General features: G+C 39.4%; 1 protein-coding gene across 1 annotated transcript in view; it reads left to right on the top strand.

The window, feature by feature from the left end:
• PARD3B (par-3 family cell polarity regulator beta) overlaps nt 1-17,556 on the top strand; it is a 406,080-nt gene that overhangs the window by 176,023 nt on the left and 212,501 nt on the right. The window contains exons 9-10 of the mRNA XM_009890252.1: nt 3,865-4,004; nt 4,770-4,898. Of these exons, the coding sequence (XP_009888554.1) occupies nt 3,865-4,004; nt 4,770-4,898 (269 nt within the window). The remainder of the gene's footprint in view (nt 1-3,864; nt 4,005-4,769; nt 4,899-17,556) is intronic.

Raw genomic sequence — 17,556 nt, 5'->3', positions numbered from 1 at the left:
AATGATGGTGGCAATAGGGTTGAGTGTTTATGGGTAAGAATCAGGGGGAAGGCCAACAAGGCAGATATAATGGAGTGAGTCTGTTATAGACCACCCAACCAGGATGAAGAGGCAGGCAAAATATTCTATAAGCAGCTAGAAGTCTCACAATCGCTAGCCTTTGTTCTCATGGGTGACTTCAACTTACCAGATGTCTGCTGGAAATACAGTATAGTGGAGAGGAAACAGTCTAGGAACATGTGGAAGATAATGTCCTAACACAGCTGGTGAGTTGAGCCAACTAGGGAAGGTACCCCGCTGGACCTCTTGTTTGCAAACAGAGAAGGACTTGTGGGTGATGTGACAGTTGGAGTCTGTCTCAGGCATAGCAACCACAAAATGATGGAGTTTTAGATTCTTGCAGAAGTAAGGAGGGGCATCAGCAGAACTGCTACCTTGGACTTCTGGAGGGCAGACTTTGGCCTGTTTAGGATGCTGGTTGATAGAGTCCCTTGGGAGGCAGTCCTGAAGAGCAAAGGAGTCCAGGAAGGCTGTTCATTCTTCAAGAAGGAATTCTTAAAGACGTAGGATTATGCCATCCCCATGTGCCAAAAGATGAACCAGTGGGGATGAAGACTGCCTGGTTGAACAGAGAGCTTTGGCTGGAATTCAGGAAAAACAGGAGTGTTCATGATCCTTGAAAGAAGAGGCAGGCCACTCAGGAGTACTACAAGGATGTTGTGAGGTTTTGCAGGGAGAAAGATAGAAGGGACAAAGCCCAGCTAGGAATTAATCTGGCTATGGTATAAAAGACAATTACATTTTTTTCTGTAAATACATTAGCAGCAAAATGAGGGCTAAGGAGAATCTCTGTCCTTTATTGGATATGGGGGGAAACATTGACAAAGGATGAGGAAAAGGCTGAGGTACTTAATTCCTTCTTTGCCTCTGTCTTAAGACCAGTTGTTCTCTGGGTACTCAGCCATCTGAACTGAAAGACAGAGAGCGGAGTGAAGCCCCTGTAAACCAAGGGGAAATGGTTAGTGAACTGCTACAGCACTTAGACACACACAAGCGTACGGAGCGGATGGGATCCACCCAAGGGTACCAAGGGAGCTGGCGGAAGTGCTCACTGAGCCACTTTCCATCATTTAGCAGCAGTCCTAGCTAACCAGGGAGGTCCCAGTTAACTGGAGGTTAACAAATGTGACGCCCATCCACAAGAAGGGTCGGAAGAAGGATCTGTGGAACTACAGGCCCGTCAGTCTGACCTCGGTGCCTGGGAATGCTATGGAACAGATCATCTTGAGTGCTATCACACAGCACATAAAGGACAACCAGGTGATCAGGCCCAGTCAGGGTGGGTTCATGAAAGGCAGGTCGTACTTGACTAACCTGATCTCCTACTGTGACATGGTGACCTGCTTTGTGGATGAGGGAAAGGCTACCTAGACTTGTTGTCTACCTAGACTTTAGCAAAGCCTATGACAGCATTTCCCACAGCTTTCTCCTGGGGAAATGGGCTGTTCATGCCTTGGATGGGCATAGTGTTCACTGGATAAAAAACTGGTTGGAAGGCTGGGCCCAAAGAGTTGTGGTGGATGGAGTTAAATCCAGTTGGTGGCCGGTCACAGGTGGTGTTCCCCAGGGCTCAGTACTGGGGCCGGTTCTGTTTAATATCTTTATCAACGATCTGCACAAGGGGATCAAGTGCACCCTTAGTAAGTTTGCAGATGACACCAAGTTAGGTGGGAGATCAACACTGCTTGAGGGTAGGAAAGCTGTACAGAGCGATCTGGACGACTGGATTGATGGGCTGAGACCAATGGTACGAGATTCAAAAAGGCCAAGTGCCGGGTCCTGCACTTGGGTCACAACCATCCCCTGCAGCGCTACAGGCCTGGGGAAGAGTGGCTGGAAAGCTGCCCTGTGGAAAAGGACCTGGGGGTGTTGGTTGACAGCCAGCTAAATATGAGCCAGCAGTGTGCCCCGACAATCCCATGCAGCGCTGCAGTCCTGGGGAAGAGTGGCTGGAAAGCTGCCCTGTGGAAAAGGACCTGGGGGTGTTGGTTGACAGCCAGCTAAATATGAGCCAGCAGTGTGCCCAAGTCGCCAAGAAAGCCAACAGCATCCTGGCTTGTATCAGGAATAGTGTGGCCAACAGGAGTAGGGAAGTGATTGTCCCCCGGTACTCAGCACTGGTAAGGCCCCACCTCAAGTACTGTGTTCAGTCTTGAGCCCCTCACTATGAGAAGGACATTGAGGTGTTAGAGCGTGTCCAGAGAAGGCCAACAAAACTGGTGAAGGGTCTCAAGCACAAGTCTTATGAGGAGCCGCTGGGGGAACTGGGGTTGTTTAGCCTGGAAAAGAGGAGGCTGAGGGGATACCTTATCACTCTCTACAACTGCCTGAAAGGAGGTTGTAGTGAGGTGGGAGTCAGTCTCTTCTGCCAAGTAACAAGTGATAGGATGAGAGGAAACAGCCTCAAGTTGCGCCAGGGGAGGTTTAGGTTAGATATTAGGAAAAATTTCTTCACTAGAAGGGTTGTCAAGCCTTGGAACAGGCTGCCCAGGCAAGTGGTTAAGTCTCCAACCCTGGAGATACTTAAAAGACACGTAGATGTAGCACTGAGGGACATGGTTTAGTGGTGGACTTGGCAGTACTAGGTTAACTTGATGATCTTAAAGGTCTTTTCCAACCTAAACGATTCTGTGATTCTTTGAAACCTTTTCTTTCCATCTGTATTTATTCAGCTGTCAGCAGGCCGAATTTTGTGTGTGTATCTTTAATTGCTGCTCCATGCAGATGTCTGTCTTTGCATGGAGTAACAGGTTTATGCACATGTAGTAAAATGTGCTTAAGCAGATCCCAATTAGCGCTTATATTTTCTGTTTAATTTCTGTCTCTGATTTGGCTGAGAGTTAAATTTGATGCTAGAAGTGGCCCTTTCAAAAACTGTCTGTAACTTTTTTCTTTTAACACATAATGAATGTAATCAAGCTGTCATTTCTTAATTTTTGTTATTTCTTAACTTAAGTCACTCATTTTTCTGAAATCTTCAGCTCTGCATTAACAAAACCTACTTCAGAATTTTTGCCATTTCAGATGTAATGCTTTTGATTTTGAAACAGTAATTTATATTTTTACAAAAGATAGGAATGTGATACTGACATGGTATCTCTGAAAACTATCACATGGGTAGCAATCCTGCTCAAGATAAAAAGATTTTTATGGATCCTGCTATTCCTGGGTCATTTTGGTGGCTTATAAGCAATACCTGCTAATATTGATTTCACTTCCTAAATATTTGTTAAAACATTTATCTGTTAGCACTGGAGGTTGTTTATTTCCAAGCAGCAAACAACTTCACAAATGGAAGCTTTGAAATATCACTTGTCCTTTCTTAACAGCAGGTAGTCAGCAGTTTTTGCATTCAAATCAGGTGACATTTTCTGCTTTTCACCAAGTTTCAGTAAAACCTGCTAAATTGTATTTATGCTCATAAATAAACAATTCTGATTGCTCTGATTTGTTTCAAAGACTATTGACGTTAATTTGAAGGCTGATACTAAAACCACCTAGAGAAAAGGTAAACGCTTTAAAATGACAGTACTCGCTTGTTTTGTATTATTGTGGGCTCTCCCAAAGTATTTCCATCTGTAGCTGTTGCAGGAGGATGTGGACATGTGTTCTGACATTGACAGAATTCTTCTTTAGACCATGCCGAAAACAGGCTCATGTTTACAGCTTTTTGTTTGCTTTGTTTTTTTAAGAGCTAACCTGAGTGCGTGTCTGTGATATGTTACTGACATTGTTTACTTACTTTTAATGATCGTCATTTGCTTGTTGAAATTTATGTTGGGAGCTCTTTATCTGACCTTCTAGGACCAGAAGGACTTGGTTTCACTGTGGTTACCAGAGACTCTTCAGTACATGGTCCTGGTCCGATTTTTGTGAAGAATATATTACCAAAAGGTGCAGCAGTAAAAGATGGTCGTTTGCAGTCAGGAGACAGAATCCTGGAGGTTAGGATAAACATCCATTGTATTTGCATTGCTGGTTATTGATCGCTAGTTTTGGCATAAATATTTTATTTTCTCATATATACTAGTGATGTGTGGAATTAGAATTCTTTACCTTGGTTTAAAAAAAATAAGTTTCATGATTTTTGTTTGTCAACAAGTATTTTACACCGTGATTTGGAAAAAGGTGCTTTTCACAAGTGTCCATGGGATGTTTGAAGAAGGGGGATCTGATAACAACTTGGTTCTTAAAGCAGATAAATGTTTCAGTTTAGAAACAAAACATATCTTGCCTCTTCAGCCATGTCCAAAAATCTCTTGATTAATACTGAGGTGGTTAAGTGCTTGTTTGAAGGCAATTTTGCTTAAATCTGTCTGTTTAAAATTTTCAGATATCTTGTGATTTATAGTCTCTAATGGGTTATTTCTACTTACTAACCTCAAAAAGCTCTTAAGGTAAACAGTTTTAATAATACTTAGGTCTTGTTTTTATACTTTTCATCTTCAAAGTGCTTTACAAACTAATTAAGCCTCACAAGCGCCCTGCAAGGTGGTTAAGTACTACCGACCTGCTTTAACAGATGGTGAAAATAAGGGAAAAAAGGTTATGTGATTTCTGCAGGGCCAGAGGGGGAGACAGTGTGGGAGCTGTTGCTAATTCTTCTTTGCTCTCAGTCACTGATTGACACCTGTGTTAGGTAAGGTGATAATGAGAAAAGACAGTCATACTTACAGATATGACATTATCTGTTCTTTTGTGTCTGGTAGGTGAATGGACGGGACATCACTGGCAGGACCCAGGAAGAGCTTGTAGGTATGCTGAGGAGCACAAAGCAAGGGGAAACTGTCTGTCTCATTGTGGCTCGTCAGGAGGAGGCCTTTCTACCTCGAGAGCTGGTAAACTTGTTATTTTTTCTCTGAAGAGTGATACTGAAACAATTCCATGTTTTAAAACTAGCCCAAGAAATAGAAATGAATGGTTGTTGGCTAAGAAAGCCAGCAAAGGGTAACTGTATAAGGCTTATGTTTGAGAAGTATTTATGCTTACATTTGATTTTGATGGATATATGATTTTTATCTACTTTAGATGCGATTCCACACAGTCTGATTTTTCATCCCAAAGATGACATCATAAGCATAACTCACAGCAAAATATTGCAAATGAATCTTGTAACTGTGAGGTCAAGCATGACTGAAAATGGATTATTGTCTTTCAGAAAAGCAACAAACTTTAAAGTGCGTGTAATGAGTCCTGCAGCTTATCAGTAACAAACTAGTGAGGGTGGCTGCCCCCAGGAGGTGCATCTCCTAAGCCAAGTGCCAAACTGCGGGAGTGGTGAGGAATAGAATTCCATTGCACTCCTCACACATTTTGGAAGGAGGCTTTTCCTTGGCTGCTAGTCTTTGACTTAATAGGCTCTTGCATGTCTGTATTTGTTCTATCTCAAGTGCTTAATTTTCACTTTTTTTTTTAAACCTTGGCATGAAACTGTGTTCTCTTTTTCTCTCACATAGACAGAGGAGGACCACATCAATGTAAAAGTGCTATCTGATACATACTTGTTTCCCCTCAAAGAAGGTCATCTCTTTGGTCCTCTCTTCCTTATCTTGATTGATGGCTATACTTGACCTTTCATTAAGAAGTTCTCAGGATAAGGGAAGGACAGCATTTCCTGCTTTTGTCTCATTTTCTCTTTTAAAGAACATGAACCGCCTTCATTCTTTTCTTAAGATGCCAGCTTCTTGCTTTTCCTTTTGCTTTAGACTGTTAGTAGGATCTCCTACAGAAATCCTCCATTATGTTTCCTCACAAAACACTGCTGACAGTTTTCCTCTTGTTACCAGTTGGACCTTGTTGAGGTAAGGGTGTGTGTTGCCTATGGTAGGATAAGAAGCTGGAGGGGAGATCAGATTCTCTCATGTGAGCCTTCCCTCTTGTGCCACTGATGCCCACTTTTTCCTGTAGTAGAGCCCTGAGCTGTAGAGTCAGTGTCTGTGTGGATTGGAGGGAAATTTCTGAGTCTGAAAGTACTAAATTATCTATTACATTTAGGATTTCTTTTCTTGCACCAGCTCTTCTAAATAAGAGTTTATGTTTAGAAAAGGCTACCCATCAACAGTTTTTTTTTTTCTTGTGTTTTTTTTAAGTTATAAAACGCATTACTTGGAAAATGTACTTTTTAAAACAGTATGTGTTGTTCTTTTCTCTCTCCTCTTCCCCCAATATTATACATTATTCTGTATTGTCATAGTACAAATTCTCTTGGAAATCACTGTAACAGTGTGTGGGTATAAAAGACTGGAAGAATCTAAAAGCTATTTATAATTTTTCCCTGCCACAATTGCCTGCTATTAAATTCTAGCCACTACAGCAAGGATTAACTACCTTTCAAAAGGTGACTTACTTATGACTGGCATGATTGAAATCCAGAAAGTAGCCACATTTATCCTGCTGGCTTGACCTTCGCTTAGATTGCTTTCTCTGCAAAAGAATGATGCACAAGTGATGGCCCTCACTGTAACGGTAATGATGTGTGAATTCTAATACTGTTCTGTGTTTCTTGTTATCCCAATCAAGTACAATATAACACAAATGTGAGTTACTGAAATACCTTTGATAATTTTATGAAACAAGCCCTTCTAAATTAAAAAGCCTTTCAGCAACATCTGTTTGGTAGCTCACGGCAAAAGTGTAGGTTACCATACCACCAAGCTACCAGATGTTGATACTGACATGATGCTTGTTAGAATTCATGAGATGTCTGAGAATAGTCTCAGCAAAGATTAAAAAAAAAAAAAAATTAAAATTGGTTTAGCTTTTTTGTTTGTTTTTAGCTTTAGCCGTGATATTACATTGGACTAATCCTCTGCTACCTCAAAAGTTACAGTGCTGTTTTGATCAAAGAGGAAAAAAAGCCAGCACTTTCAGTGTTTGTTTTTGGAAGGAAAGGCAGTGGATAATCCAATATTTTTCAAGGACAGCTGTAACTGAATGCTCTGACTATGTAACATGCATGCAGACTTTACCTAAATACTTGGGGGTTTTGTTAATGCCTGGCAATAATAGGGTAATTGCTTTATATCAGACTTGTTCTTGATTTGAGCAGTTCTCCAGGGACTATAATCTGAGAAGTTGTTTTCTTCAGATTCCCTGCAACCTGTTGAAAGGAAAAGGAGGAGGACTGCCTAGTAAATGTGTCTGCTCCCCACAGCTTCCTGTGGCAAAGATGCCTCTGGAAGTTGGGGACCCACTAGAGACCATGCACAAAATCGCTTTGGTGCATGCTGCTCCACTAGGACTGGGTTCCTACACTGATTTCTGGAGAGGAGTTGATAGCTGCACAGGCACAAAGCAAATAATGTCACACAGTAACAATGGGTGGCCTTTGCTTGCAGGGCTGTAATATAATTTGGCTTTACCTTGTAACAAAGCCGCGGTTTGGAGGAAGCTTGGTCTCATGGATATTTTCTCTTCAGTAAGCTAGATGGAAGCAGAGTTTGGGGGTTTGGTTACTGTGATCTGTGCTGATGAATTGCGAGCAAGTAGAAAAATATATTCAGAGTAGCAAACCTTTACCACACCAGTAAAGAGAGAGATGTGATATGGGTGAGGATGAATCAGTGTTGCTAACGGGCATTATTAAATCATAGAGAATTGGGGCTTCAGTTGCACTAGCCCATGCAACATCTGAGAGTTGTACAGTTACATTGTTTGCACATAATGAGGGAATAAAATAGAAAACCTAATCTTTGTAGTGTCGGTATAGCTTTAAAAAAAGAAAAGGAGGATCTAATGAGATTTTTTTTTTTTTATTGAAGCAGATCAGTGAAGTTGAATTTGGACCAACCACAGGCTGTCCTCCTTATTATCCAGTTAGCCAAATGTTCCCAGTAATTCATGCCAGCTGTTGACAATGTAGCAGCTGAGTAAGGAGCTGATTCCAAAACTCAGGGGAAGATCTTGATTCACTTAATTACCACAGTCTACAGAGTGACCGGTGATTAGTGCATTCTTTAAGGTGCATTTCGGTTTTAAACTGTGTAACACTGATTGTTTTCTAAAGGATGGTGAATATTACAGAAAGAAACTAGCTTAACTGAACAGGTTTGGATTTTCCAGCTCTTGTCAAAGTAGATGGAATACGTATCAGACTGTGGCTATCATTCTGTTGTGTTTTGAAAAGACAATGTTTTGATCATGTATATTTGTTGCATTTTGTTTTTTCTCCAGGGAGAACGTGTGATCTGAAGGTTCCATTTCTTTTAGTAATGATATAAAGATCACTTACTCCCCCTTCTCTTTCTTTATCCCTGCATTGGTATAACAAGCAAAGCTACTTGAATGAGAAAAACTCTGGTGTAACCCGTTCTGCGCCATGACCCTATGCAGTTCTTTACTCTTGTTATTTTTCATGAGCCTTCAGGATAGTGGATATGACTCACATAAGCAGAGGAATGTGCCTGTTCTGCAATTGCCAGAAATAATACAGCACTGAAAATATTTCAATGCCTTTTCTTTAACTTAGAGCACGTACCTAGTGTAATTTTTGCATATGTTTTATTAAAGATAGCTTTGACTTACCGGTTTCAACTGTAATCACTATTTCTGTGGTTTCTTGGCATATTCACTGATCCCTGAAGAATGGTGGAGGACAGGGAACGAACCAGCCTTTTTGCAACAAAAGCTAAAAGAACAACACTGTATATAATGTAGCAGCTGATATTTAACTGAGTCTTTTTTTACATGTGCACTGTACCAGGATAGAAGGAAGCAGGATGAGTGGCAATTTCAATTAAGCATTTTTTTCTGCTTACCATGTGATTAACTTTTATGTTTCAATCTTCCCTTAGTTAATTCCTTCCACTACCTTAAACTTCTATGTCTGAAGGAGAACTTGTTTGCCTGAAGTGTTGTCCTTTTTGTCTTTAATATTAAAAGCTTAATTTCTATTACTTCCTTTTAATTGTTTCTTGCCTTTTTATGTGCAGGAAATAATAGGTGAAATTTCAACTGAGACTTAACCATTTTTGCACCTGTTTTTGTAGGTCAAACCAGTGATTCTAGTGCTCAGTTAACAATGGTCAAATAATTTCAGTCAGAAAGCAATTCCAGCAAATACCAATTCTCCGTTGTGTTATGTCTGTTCAAAGGGAGAAGAATCTGATAGGGAAAAGTCAATATACATATTAATTTTAGTATGTATGATTTAATAACATAAACAAGATTCAGTTCTTCATTTGTTCTGCATAATGAAGAGAAGGCTATTGTGTATACATATGGCACTTTTCATCTTGAATAACTTCATAAACTATGTAGATTTTTTAAAGTCCTGGGTTTTTTTTCCAAGAGCTCTTGAAGGCAAGTGTTTGATTTTGAGCCTGTAGATTCTCTTTATCTAGAATAGTTGAGAAATGAATGTAGGTTGCGTCTACACAAACGTGTCTTTTTAGAGTGAAAACATTGTTCAGTGCAGCCCCTCAAAGGTTCTCAGCTTGCATTATGTATTTCAGAAGATGGTTACTAGTTCATTATAGCTTAGAGTACTCAAAACTCTGCGCTGATGTTTGTTGATTAGGTACTGTGCTCGTTATGAAAGTCAGGAAGAGATCACTGTTTAGAAGGAAAATGGCAGTCTTTCCTGTCACAGTGAACAGAAGGTGTGGCAAAAAGTATCCCTTTATTTACCCCAGTTTTTTGGGGACTCCCTAACGTACCAAAGGGGAATAAATTACTTGAATAACTCATGTATCTTTAAAAAATGCTTGGTTTTTTTTTTTATTTGAACCAGATCCAACAATTGTGCAATGGCAGAATGAGCTCTCATATGCTGTGAAGTGCCATTATAGCTACCAACATTGCAAATATGTTTACTCTGCTTTTCCGTGTGATAGTGGTAGTCAGCCTTTTTGAGACTGCAGAGACCTTATTGCATCTGGTCTACTATTGCTTTTTCTGTCAAGCCCATCAAAGTGTTATGATCCAGCAATGATTTCACTTTCAGATCCCACTCTTCCTATTTTCCAGCAAATATGAGGAACCTTAAAAGGGTGGTCTGAAAGCTCTGGTCAGAGCACTCATTGCCTGCAAGAACCTCTGGTGGTGCTCTGCCTGCTGGTAAAGAAAAAGTTAGAGTGGAGACAAGTAAGGAGAGAAAAGCATAGTGTTACTTGTACCATGAGATATTATATTTGCTTACAGGTTTACTGTCCAAAACTCCTAAGTTGAGAAACCCTACCTTAGAGTATTGGGAAATGAAAACAGTTTACTTGATAGCATTGGTCTCAGTTCTGCTGTTGTCTGAAATTTTTTGGCAGCCCACTTTAATCTATGAAATCAGAAGTATGTATACATTAGAATAGAGGCATATGAAATCTGACTCATCAGAAATTGAGTCTACATACATTTTAGATGCATTTATCCAGATTTACAGTATTTGTGTTTAATAAAACCAAAGTATTTGAACAATTCTTAAATCTTACTGGCAACTGTAGCGCCTTGCCATTTACAAGGGTCACCAGATTTATGCCATATACCATATGAAAATTTTTAAAGGTCTCTCTGCCTTAGAATCCGTGAAAAAAGGTATTCCTAGGCTGACTTAATGTAAAATGTGGTGTTTGAAGTAGACATCAAAGAATTATACACTGCTTATTGCTTTGTTTACCATCCCTTTAAAACAGTAACCACTAAATCGAGTAAAGAGTTGGATTTGTACATCACGGTGTTGTGACCTGTTTACCCAGAATATATACTGAAAGAATACAGCACCAGCCATCCTAAATCTACCGTGAAAATACCACGTAGTCTTCCATCTTCATGAGTGATAAAATTTTAGGATCTAAGTGGCAGGGTGTATTAGCTGCATAAGGCTTCAGCACAGTAGGGTGCTTAAGCACATGGCTAATGCCATATGTGGGATGAAAATGGGTGTTTTCACAGTGGGGCATACCTTGATTTGAGGGCTGAGTTAGTTTTTCTTCCTCTGTTTCCTACAGTTATGTAACTTAAAAGGTTAAGTGAGTCTGCATTTTTAAATGCCACATGGAATTACAAAACTCTTTTGCAAGGACAAACCATTTCCTTGGGTAAAACTTGCTGTGGGATCTCGAATAGGCATGTCAAGCAAACTGGAAGATCTCCGTTTTTGAAGCATCCTGTGACATCAAATAGTAAACTGTGAAATGTAATATATCTGCCTTGGATGAAGAGCTGAATCTTGTTTTGTCAATTTTCAAAGCTATAGTTCCAGAGAGTCTACATAATTCAAACCAGAACGGTTCTATCTAATATGACACAAATTTGTAGTGTACTGTGTTAAATAAAAAGTATCCAAGTATAGTATAATATATCTCTATGGATTTGCTATTGGCTTTTTTGTCTTAGCAGGGTGTGCCATTAGTGACCATTTAGTTTTTATTGCAGTATGGAATACAGATGATTTTAAAGAAGCCAATATGAAAGCATCTGTCAGAAATGCTAAAGATGAATACATGCAGCAATGACTTCAGTTATTTACTAGATTGTGACAAGATTACAGCAGTGCGTTGCCTTCAGGTATTATTTTCAAAAGCGTTACTGTATTATCTGTGGCAAAATAGTGTAGATTTTATAGTGAGTGAATGAGCTGTCAGCAAAGTATTTCTTAATTGTGGCTAAGCTCTGGGAAAGAGCACAGAGAATAGTGCAAATAAGGAGGTATCTTCTTTTTAAGCTTTTCTGCCAATAATAGTTATGTGGTGCCACAATTTAACTGCTGCTCTTTAACTTTTACTTTTTTTTCCCCCAGAAAATAATTGCAAAAGCATGTAAATGTCTTATTTCCTTCATAAGCCTTTGAAAATAACCCTCCTGGGTCTCTTGCCTTTTGCTCTCGGCTCTGAATGGCACTCCAGGGAGTTGGCATCTCTTATCAGAAATGAGCAGCCAGGCAAGGGGCAGCCAGCATATTGAGAGACCATAATAGTGTGTTGGTCAAGGCCACTAGACAGGTACTGAAAGGTCTCTTGTTGTGTTAAACAAATGCTATTTCCTTCCTGCCTTAAGTGGGAGCTAATTTTTTTTTTCTAAGCTTCTCCTTTGGCAAAAGAACAATAAGGATAAATAAGGCAACCTTTCCAGTGAGAGATATGCATTAGATTATCATAAATCCACAGATCAAAAGTGCTGTGGTCAAAGAGAACAGGCGTTATGAGATTAAATAAAAGGACTAATTGAAAGTGGTGTCCCATGGTAGACAGAGGATTGACACAATATTGAGTAGGTATAACCGTGGGCTAAGTAGAAAGGGGAGGAACACAATGCACAGTACTTTTTTCAGAGGTTACAATTCTGTTTGTACTGGTGACTGAGCAGTTTTTGTGTGTTGTGGGAATAAGAGAAGGGTAAAAGTATATTCTATCTATTTTTTAAAATACTGAGAATTTGTTGGTGAGACTTAATTATATACCAGTAAAAGTTTAGGTTGTTTTAAGAGTCCTTTTAATTAAGAAATCAGAGACCTGAGGTATCGATGTGCTTCTAAAAATTAAATAAAATCATTGGCAGAACATCAATTAATCAAATGTATCCTGAGACTCTTAAATAAAGGGTTTCAATCTGCATTGCTGAATGTTATTTAGTACATATTATTAGAGGTTTTCGCTCTCAAATCTAGCAAACTCTGTATTCCCTCACCTTCATATAAACTCTTCTGAACTTCTTTGTCTGGTTTGGGGTCGTTCAGTAAATGTCAGAATTGATTTTGCTGAAGTTCCACGGAGGTATCTCAGTAGATTAAAACATTCCTGTCCTGATTTCCCTTGTGAGCAATGGTACCTGTTTGGTTGTTTGCTCCGTTCTGTTTAACAGCTGAGTCCGGACAGCAAGCAGAAAGATTGGTTCTTAGACTTCCTCTGACTGCTGCACTCTGGTCCAGGAGAAGCCGCCTGGAGAAAGAGAGATGATCATTGTCTTCCCCAAGCAGTTGACCGAGCTCAGGAATGATCTAGAGTGCTGGATGGTGCAACCTGAGTGGAGCTTTGCAGCAGCAGCTGAGGCTGGCAGACTCCTATAAGTAATAGGGAACAAACATCAGCAGGTTGCAGGGGGGACTGGGAAGAGAGATGTGCATATCTAGAGAGGACTGTTCAGAGCTTGTTGCAGCTGAGGAGGCCATTGAAAGCTGCCAGGCTAAGATTTGGCAAAGCTGAAGGAAGGACCTGCCCAGCAAGGAAAAACCTAGCAGTGGAGATTGACTTAGGTTTTTTTTCCTTCTTTCTCCCAAGTTTTTTGCTTTTTTATCTTTAACCTGTTTTAATGTTAAGTATATTTTATTAATATTTAAGAGTTTAAAATCCCTTTTGCTGTCTTCAGTGTATGCATCTTAAAGGAAAAGTACAGGCCAGGTCATCTCAAAGCTCTTGCCATCTTGAGGTCTCATCACTTGGCTATCTGGACTTTGATTTATGTGAAGATTTCTCGGTTATCACAGTACCATTGAGTTACTTACCTATGTCTGCAATAGGGAGTAAGTTCAGTGATATACTATCATTTAATTCCTGAAGTGCTGAGGTGTGATACATTTGTCATGGAAAATACATGATGTGATTGTTGACTAGGTAATTTATAACATCAAACTGTAAGTTTTTCCTGGGCTAGGAACGTGTTTGTGTTGCAGCTAGCTTCATGCATTCTGTGCTTGAGTGAAATCAGATTCTAGGTTGATCTTGAGGTAGGAAGTATTTCTACTCAAATTCAAGGTTTGGTGCACTGGAGAGGATTTCCTTTTCCAGACCATAATTCAGCTGATGGTGGTAGCTCTTATTGTAAAGTATTGATTTCTTGGGATAATGTTTTAGCAAAGTCAGGGAAATAGAGGCAGTGGGAATTCAGCTCTGCGAGTCACTAGCAGCGTTTAATATTCATACCTGCATATTCTAGGAACAGGGACCATCACTCATGAAATAAGTTGTCCAAATGAAGCAGTTAAATGATAACCCGTCAACTTAAAGATGGCTGGAGATCTGTTTCGTCCCCAGTGAAAAGGCATTCCTTGGGAAGAGCGCTATCATCAGGATAATAGTTTGAAACTATTTAGTGAGTAAGGATGAAATCAATGTTCCAGGTTCTGTTCACTGCTTTTTATTTCTCTGCTGTTTTTCCTCATTTCTGCTGCTTCTTACGTTCTCCCAGAAAGAAAAGTTTTAAATCTTTTATTTGCATCAGAGAGTCTTGATGTTATAGACTGACTTTGGCTGACATTTGCTATCAGATGCCATACGAGTAGCAAATGAAAATTTTAAGGGAATAAAGACAGTTTACTTGGTCTTATAATTAATTCATCATTGATTTGTAGATGTACATCTCCTTTGCAGTTACCCATCCCTGTGAAATCATTGAAATGTCATTCACCCTCCCTCATGGGTAACAAATTTTTGATAGTGCTATTAAACAAATTTCAGCATTATTTTTCAATCAGCTTTTGCTGGATCTTAGGGTAAGGCTGAATGTAAATAATGAAAAGGAGAGATTTTTAGGATAGTTGGACTATGTTGAACAAGAAACACTTGTGAGGGACTTTAAGGAAGATTAGAGAGTTCTCCAGTAATAGGTAAAAGCAGCTGGTTTTTAAATTTAAATTAAATTTATTAAATTATCTATTTCCCAGAGACTTGAAGCGAGGAGAATGGCAGTCAAATGTTGCAGATTCCAAATTAGGTACTAAAGAAAGCAGAGGAAATGAAATACTGACAAAGGTTTGCAGTACAAGTCTGGCATCTTGCTGAATACATCTTAATATTTGATAGATAAAACATCCAGGCATGCAGTGATCTAGTAGATTACTTAGTAAGAGCTAATGCACAGCATAGTTATGTTAAAGGAAGTTGGGAAATATTATAGAGCATTGAACAACTCTGTTACTTTTTTTTTTATTACTCTACTTTTAGCAATTTATTTGTATCAGAATCTAAAATTAGACTAAGTTATACTAAAAAACTATGTGTAACACCATTATCTTAGTAAGCTTATAGTGGGAGAGTTCTAGTGATAACCTAGTCAGTGTCAGTCTCTCTTCCCCAGATATTGAGGGCAAAGGTTTTCTTCGAGACTCATCAATATTTCCTTGCCTGCTATTTAAGTGAGATATTTCTTATGTCAAAAATCACCTGCAAAGAAAAAGGGGAAAAATGCTATTGTAAAGCGTTTGCTTGTTTTTTGAAGGCTAGAGCCAAGCACAGTGCTGCTGCGGAGCCTGTGCCCATGCTGCGGAGAAGGGGACAGTGTCCTGCCTCCTACAGCCACCGCTGCTCCCAGTGCTGCCAAGGCTTTGGGCACGGCAGGGGGGCTGCAGCCTTGTCATCCATATCACGGGTGGGTCAGAGACAAGAGCAATAGTACAAATGAGAATGGTATTGATTAAAACGCGTGAATCAAATTCGAGCAGACTCATCTGCCTAGTTTATTTTCACATATTAGCTTGAGGGACATGTTTAGATCCTGTTGTCTTTGGTTATTCACAAGTTTGTTTTAACAAATGCATGAAGTCCTTAGCTTGAAATTCATGTACATCTTGGAGCTTAAAGTGAAAGAGGTAAGATGCTCCTGAGAAAGAAGCTAACAAAAAAAATACGTAATTTGTATTGACAAAAATACTGTAGCACCTTTTCCTTGAAAGTGTTGTTTTGTTTTGTTCTTTTCAAAATCATAGCCTTTGTGCCAGGGCTTACCTTCAGCCATTCCTATTAAAAATTGATCTGAATGTGACCAAATTCAGTTTATGTAAGTCCAAGTTCATCGTGAGGTAACATTATAAAGCAATTTGTGACTGGATGGGCATTGGGAGTTTTTATGTCCTGTGATAACACCCCACCTCGCTGCTTTACTCGTGGTATTGGGAAAGACAAAACCACAGAAGGGGCAAGAGTCTGGTGCAGGTGTCTTGGATTAATGTAAAAGAATAGTAGCAGCATGCTGGAGCTGCTTGCCTAGGGGCCTAGGAAAGTAATACAAAATAGACAGTCCTGAAGGGCTGCAGGAGACATCACACGTCTGGGACCCTGAGAAAAATTTCTTCTGTCCAAATCTGGACAGGATGTGCCATTTGAGTAGAGTTCTGGTCTAAGAGTTCTAAATTGGCTGATGAAAATATGTGCATTTTGAAAAAAAAAAAGATTGGGCAGAAACTCTTTTCTCTCAAACTTCCAGAAAGTTAAATACAAAATGCTTATGTGAAGGCCAGTAATAGTGTTTTTTTCCCTTACATTGACTCTTTTGAAGGAAGTCAGAGCAGGAGTGTTTACAAATTATCATTCTGTATTGTTTTCATGGTTTGGGACCAGGACAATTGTTCACAGTAGTAAGTACGAATTTGTAGGTTTTGGGGGATTACGTTCAGGATGTCTCTATATCTACAGCTAAGAAATAAAAGTTACAGATTTGTAACTGAGAATTGTCCACTTCTGGTGAACAAAGACAAAAGCATAAATGAGTAACATAGCTACTGGAGATTAGCGCTGGCATCTAGACAATTGTCAGTGTTGGTGCTCTGTCATTTTTATATTTGGCAGTTAGGCAAATTGTGTTGACTTATTATCATGTAGTTACATTCCAGGAAGAATTTGAGCATGGTGCATATTGGGATTGAGGTTTGTAGTCCTAGCTCTCTGGCTCACTTGATTCCTCTCTAGCCTGTAGCTGGTTCTCATCAGTGAAAGGGCATCTGAAATAAATGAAAGTATACTTCATGGTTACTGTTTCTAATTTTGTGTTGCTTCAGGATATTAATTTCTGCTCCGAGTTCTGTGATAGTACTTCTTGTTGATCCGACAGCATCATAGATGAATATATGGGACTACTTTGACTGCTGAGAAAACATCTGTAGGGCTGGCACCTTAGTTGACAATTGCATTGATACTGTATGTACTGCAGCTTAGGCCCTGGAAACGATCCTTCATTAGGTAGAAGGAGGATTGGCCCAGCTACTGCGCTCCTTGTGTGTGACCTCTACTTCATAATTTAACATAAGACTGTGACACCCCTGAAAGCAGCCTGCAGTCATTTTTTTCAACTTGTGCTTGTCCATGTGTTTCCTTTTCATATTTTTTTTCCTATTGATTTTTTTAACACTACTGTTACAAAGAATGGAAAATGTTCAAATGACAAGAAACATAAATTAAGTAATTGTCTTAGAGTTATATGGAGAAGAAAGAGTGGAGAAAATTGGATGTGATACATAAGGTCTTTTCCGTTAATACTTTCCATGAACACTTCACTCCATAGTAGGTCTCCTTATCCTAGTTTTATTTCTGTAGGGTGCCAGTGTGAATATTTTGGGCAAGGATTTGATTTTGTTTAGTTTCATGATTCTAACTTGCTTTTAAAAACCCAATACAAACAACCCCCCACACCAAGTTCAAACCCTACAAAACTGGAGACACAGTATATAGTAAAAGAAAGTTCTTTCTGATCTTCCCTAGCTACAGATACTTGACTTGACAGTTTTGTAAACAATAATCTAATCTAGGAAAATTCTTGCATTTAACCTATACCTGAAGGAAAAAACCCCAAACCTCTGTG

This window comes from Charadrius vociferus, unplaced genomic scaffold (assembly GCF_000708025.1).
Source record: "Charadrius vociferus isolate BGI_N301 unplaced genomic scaffold, ASM70802v2 scaffold147, whole genome shotgun sequence".
Classification (NCBI taxonomy): Eukaryota; Metazoa; Chordata; class Aves; order Charadriiformes; family Charadriidae; genus Charadrius; species Charadrius vociferus.
This window is presented reverse-complemented; position numbering and strand designations above follow the sequence as displayed.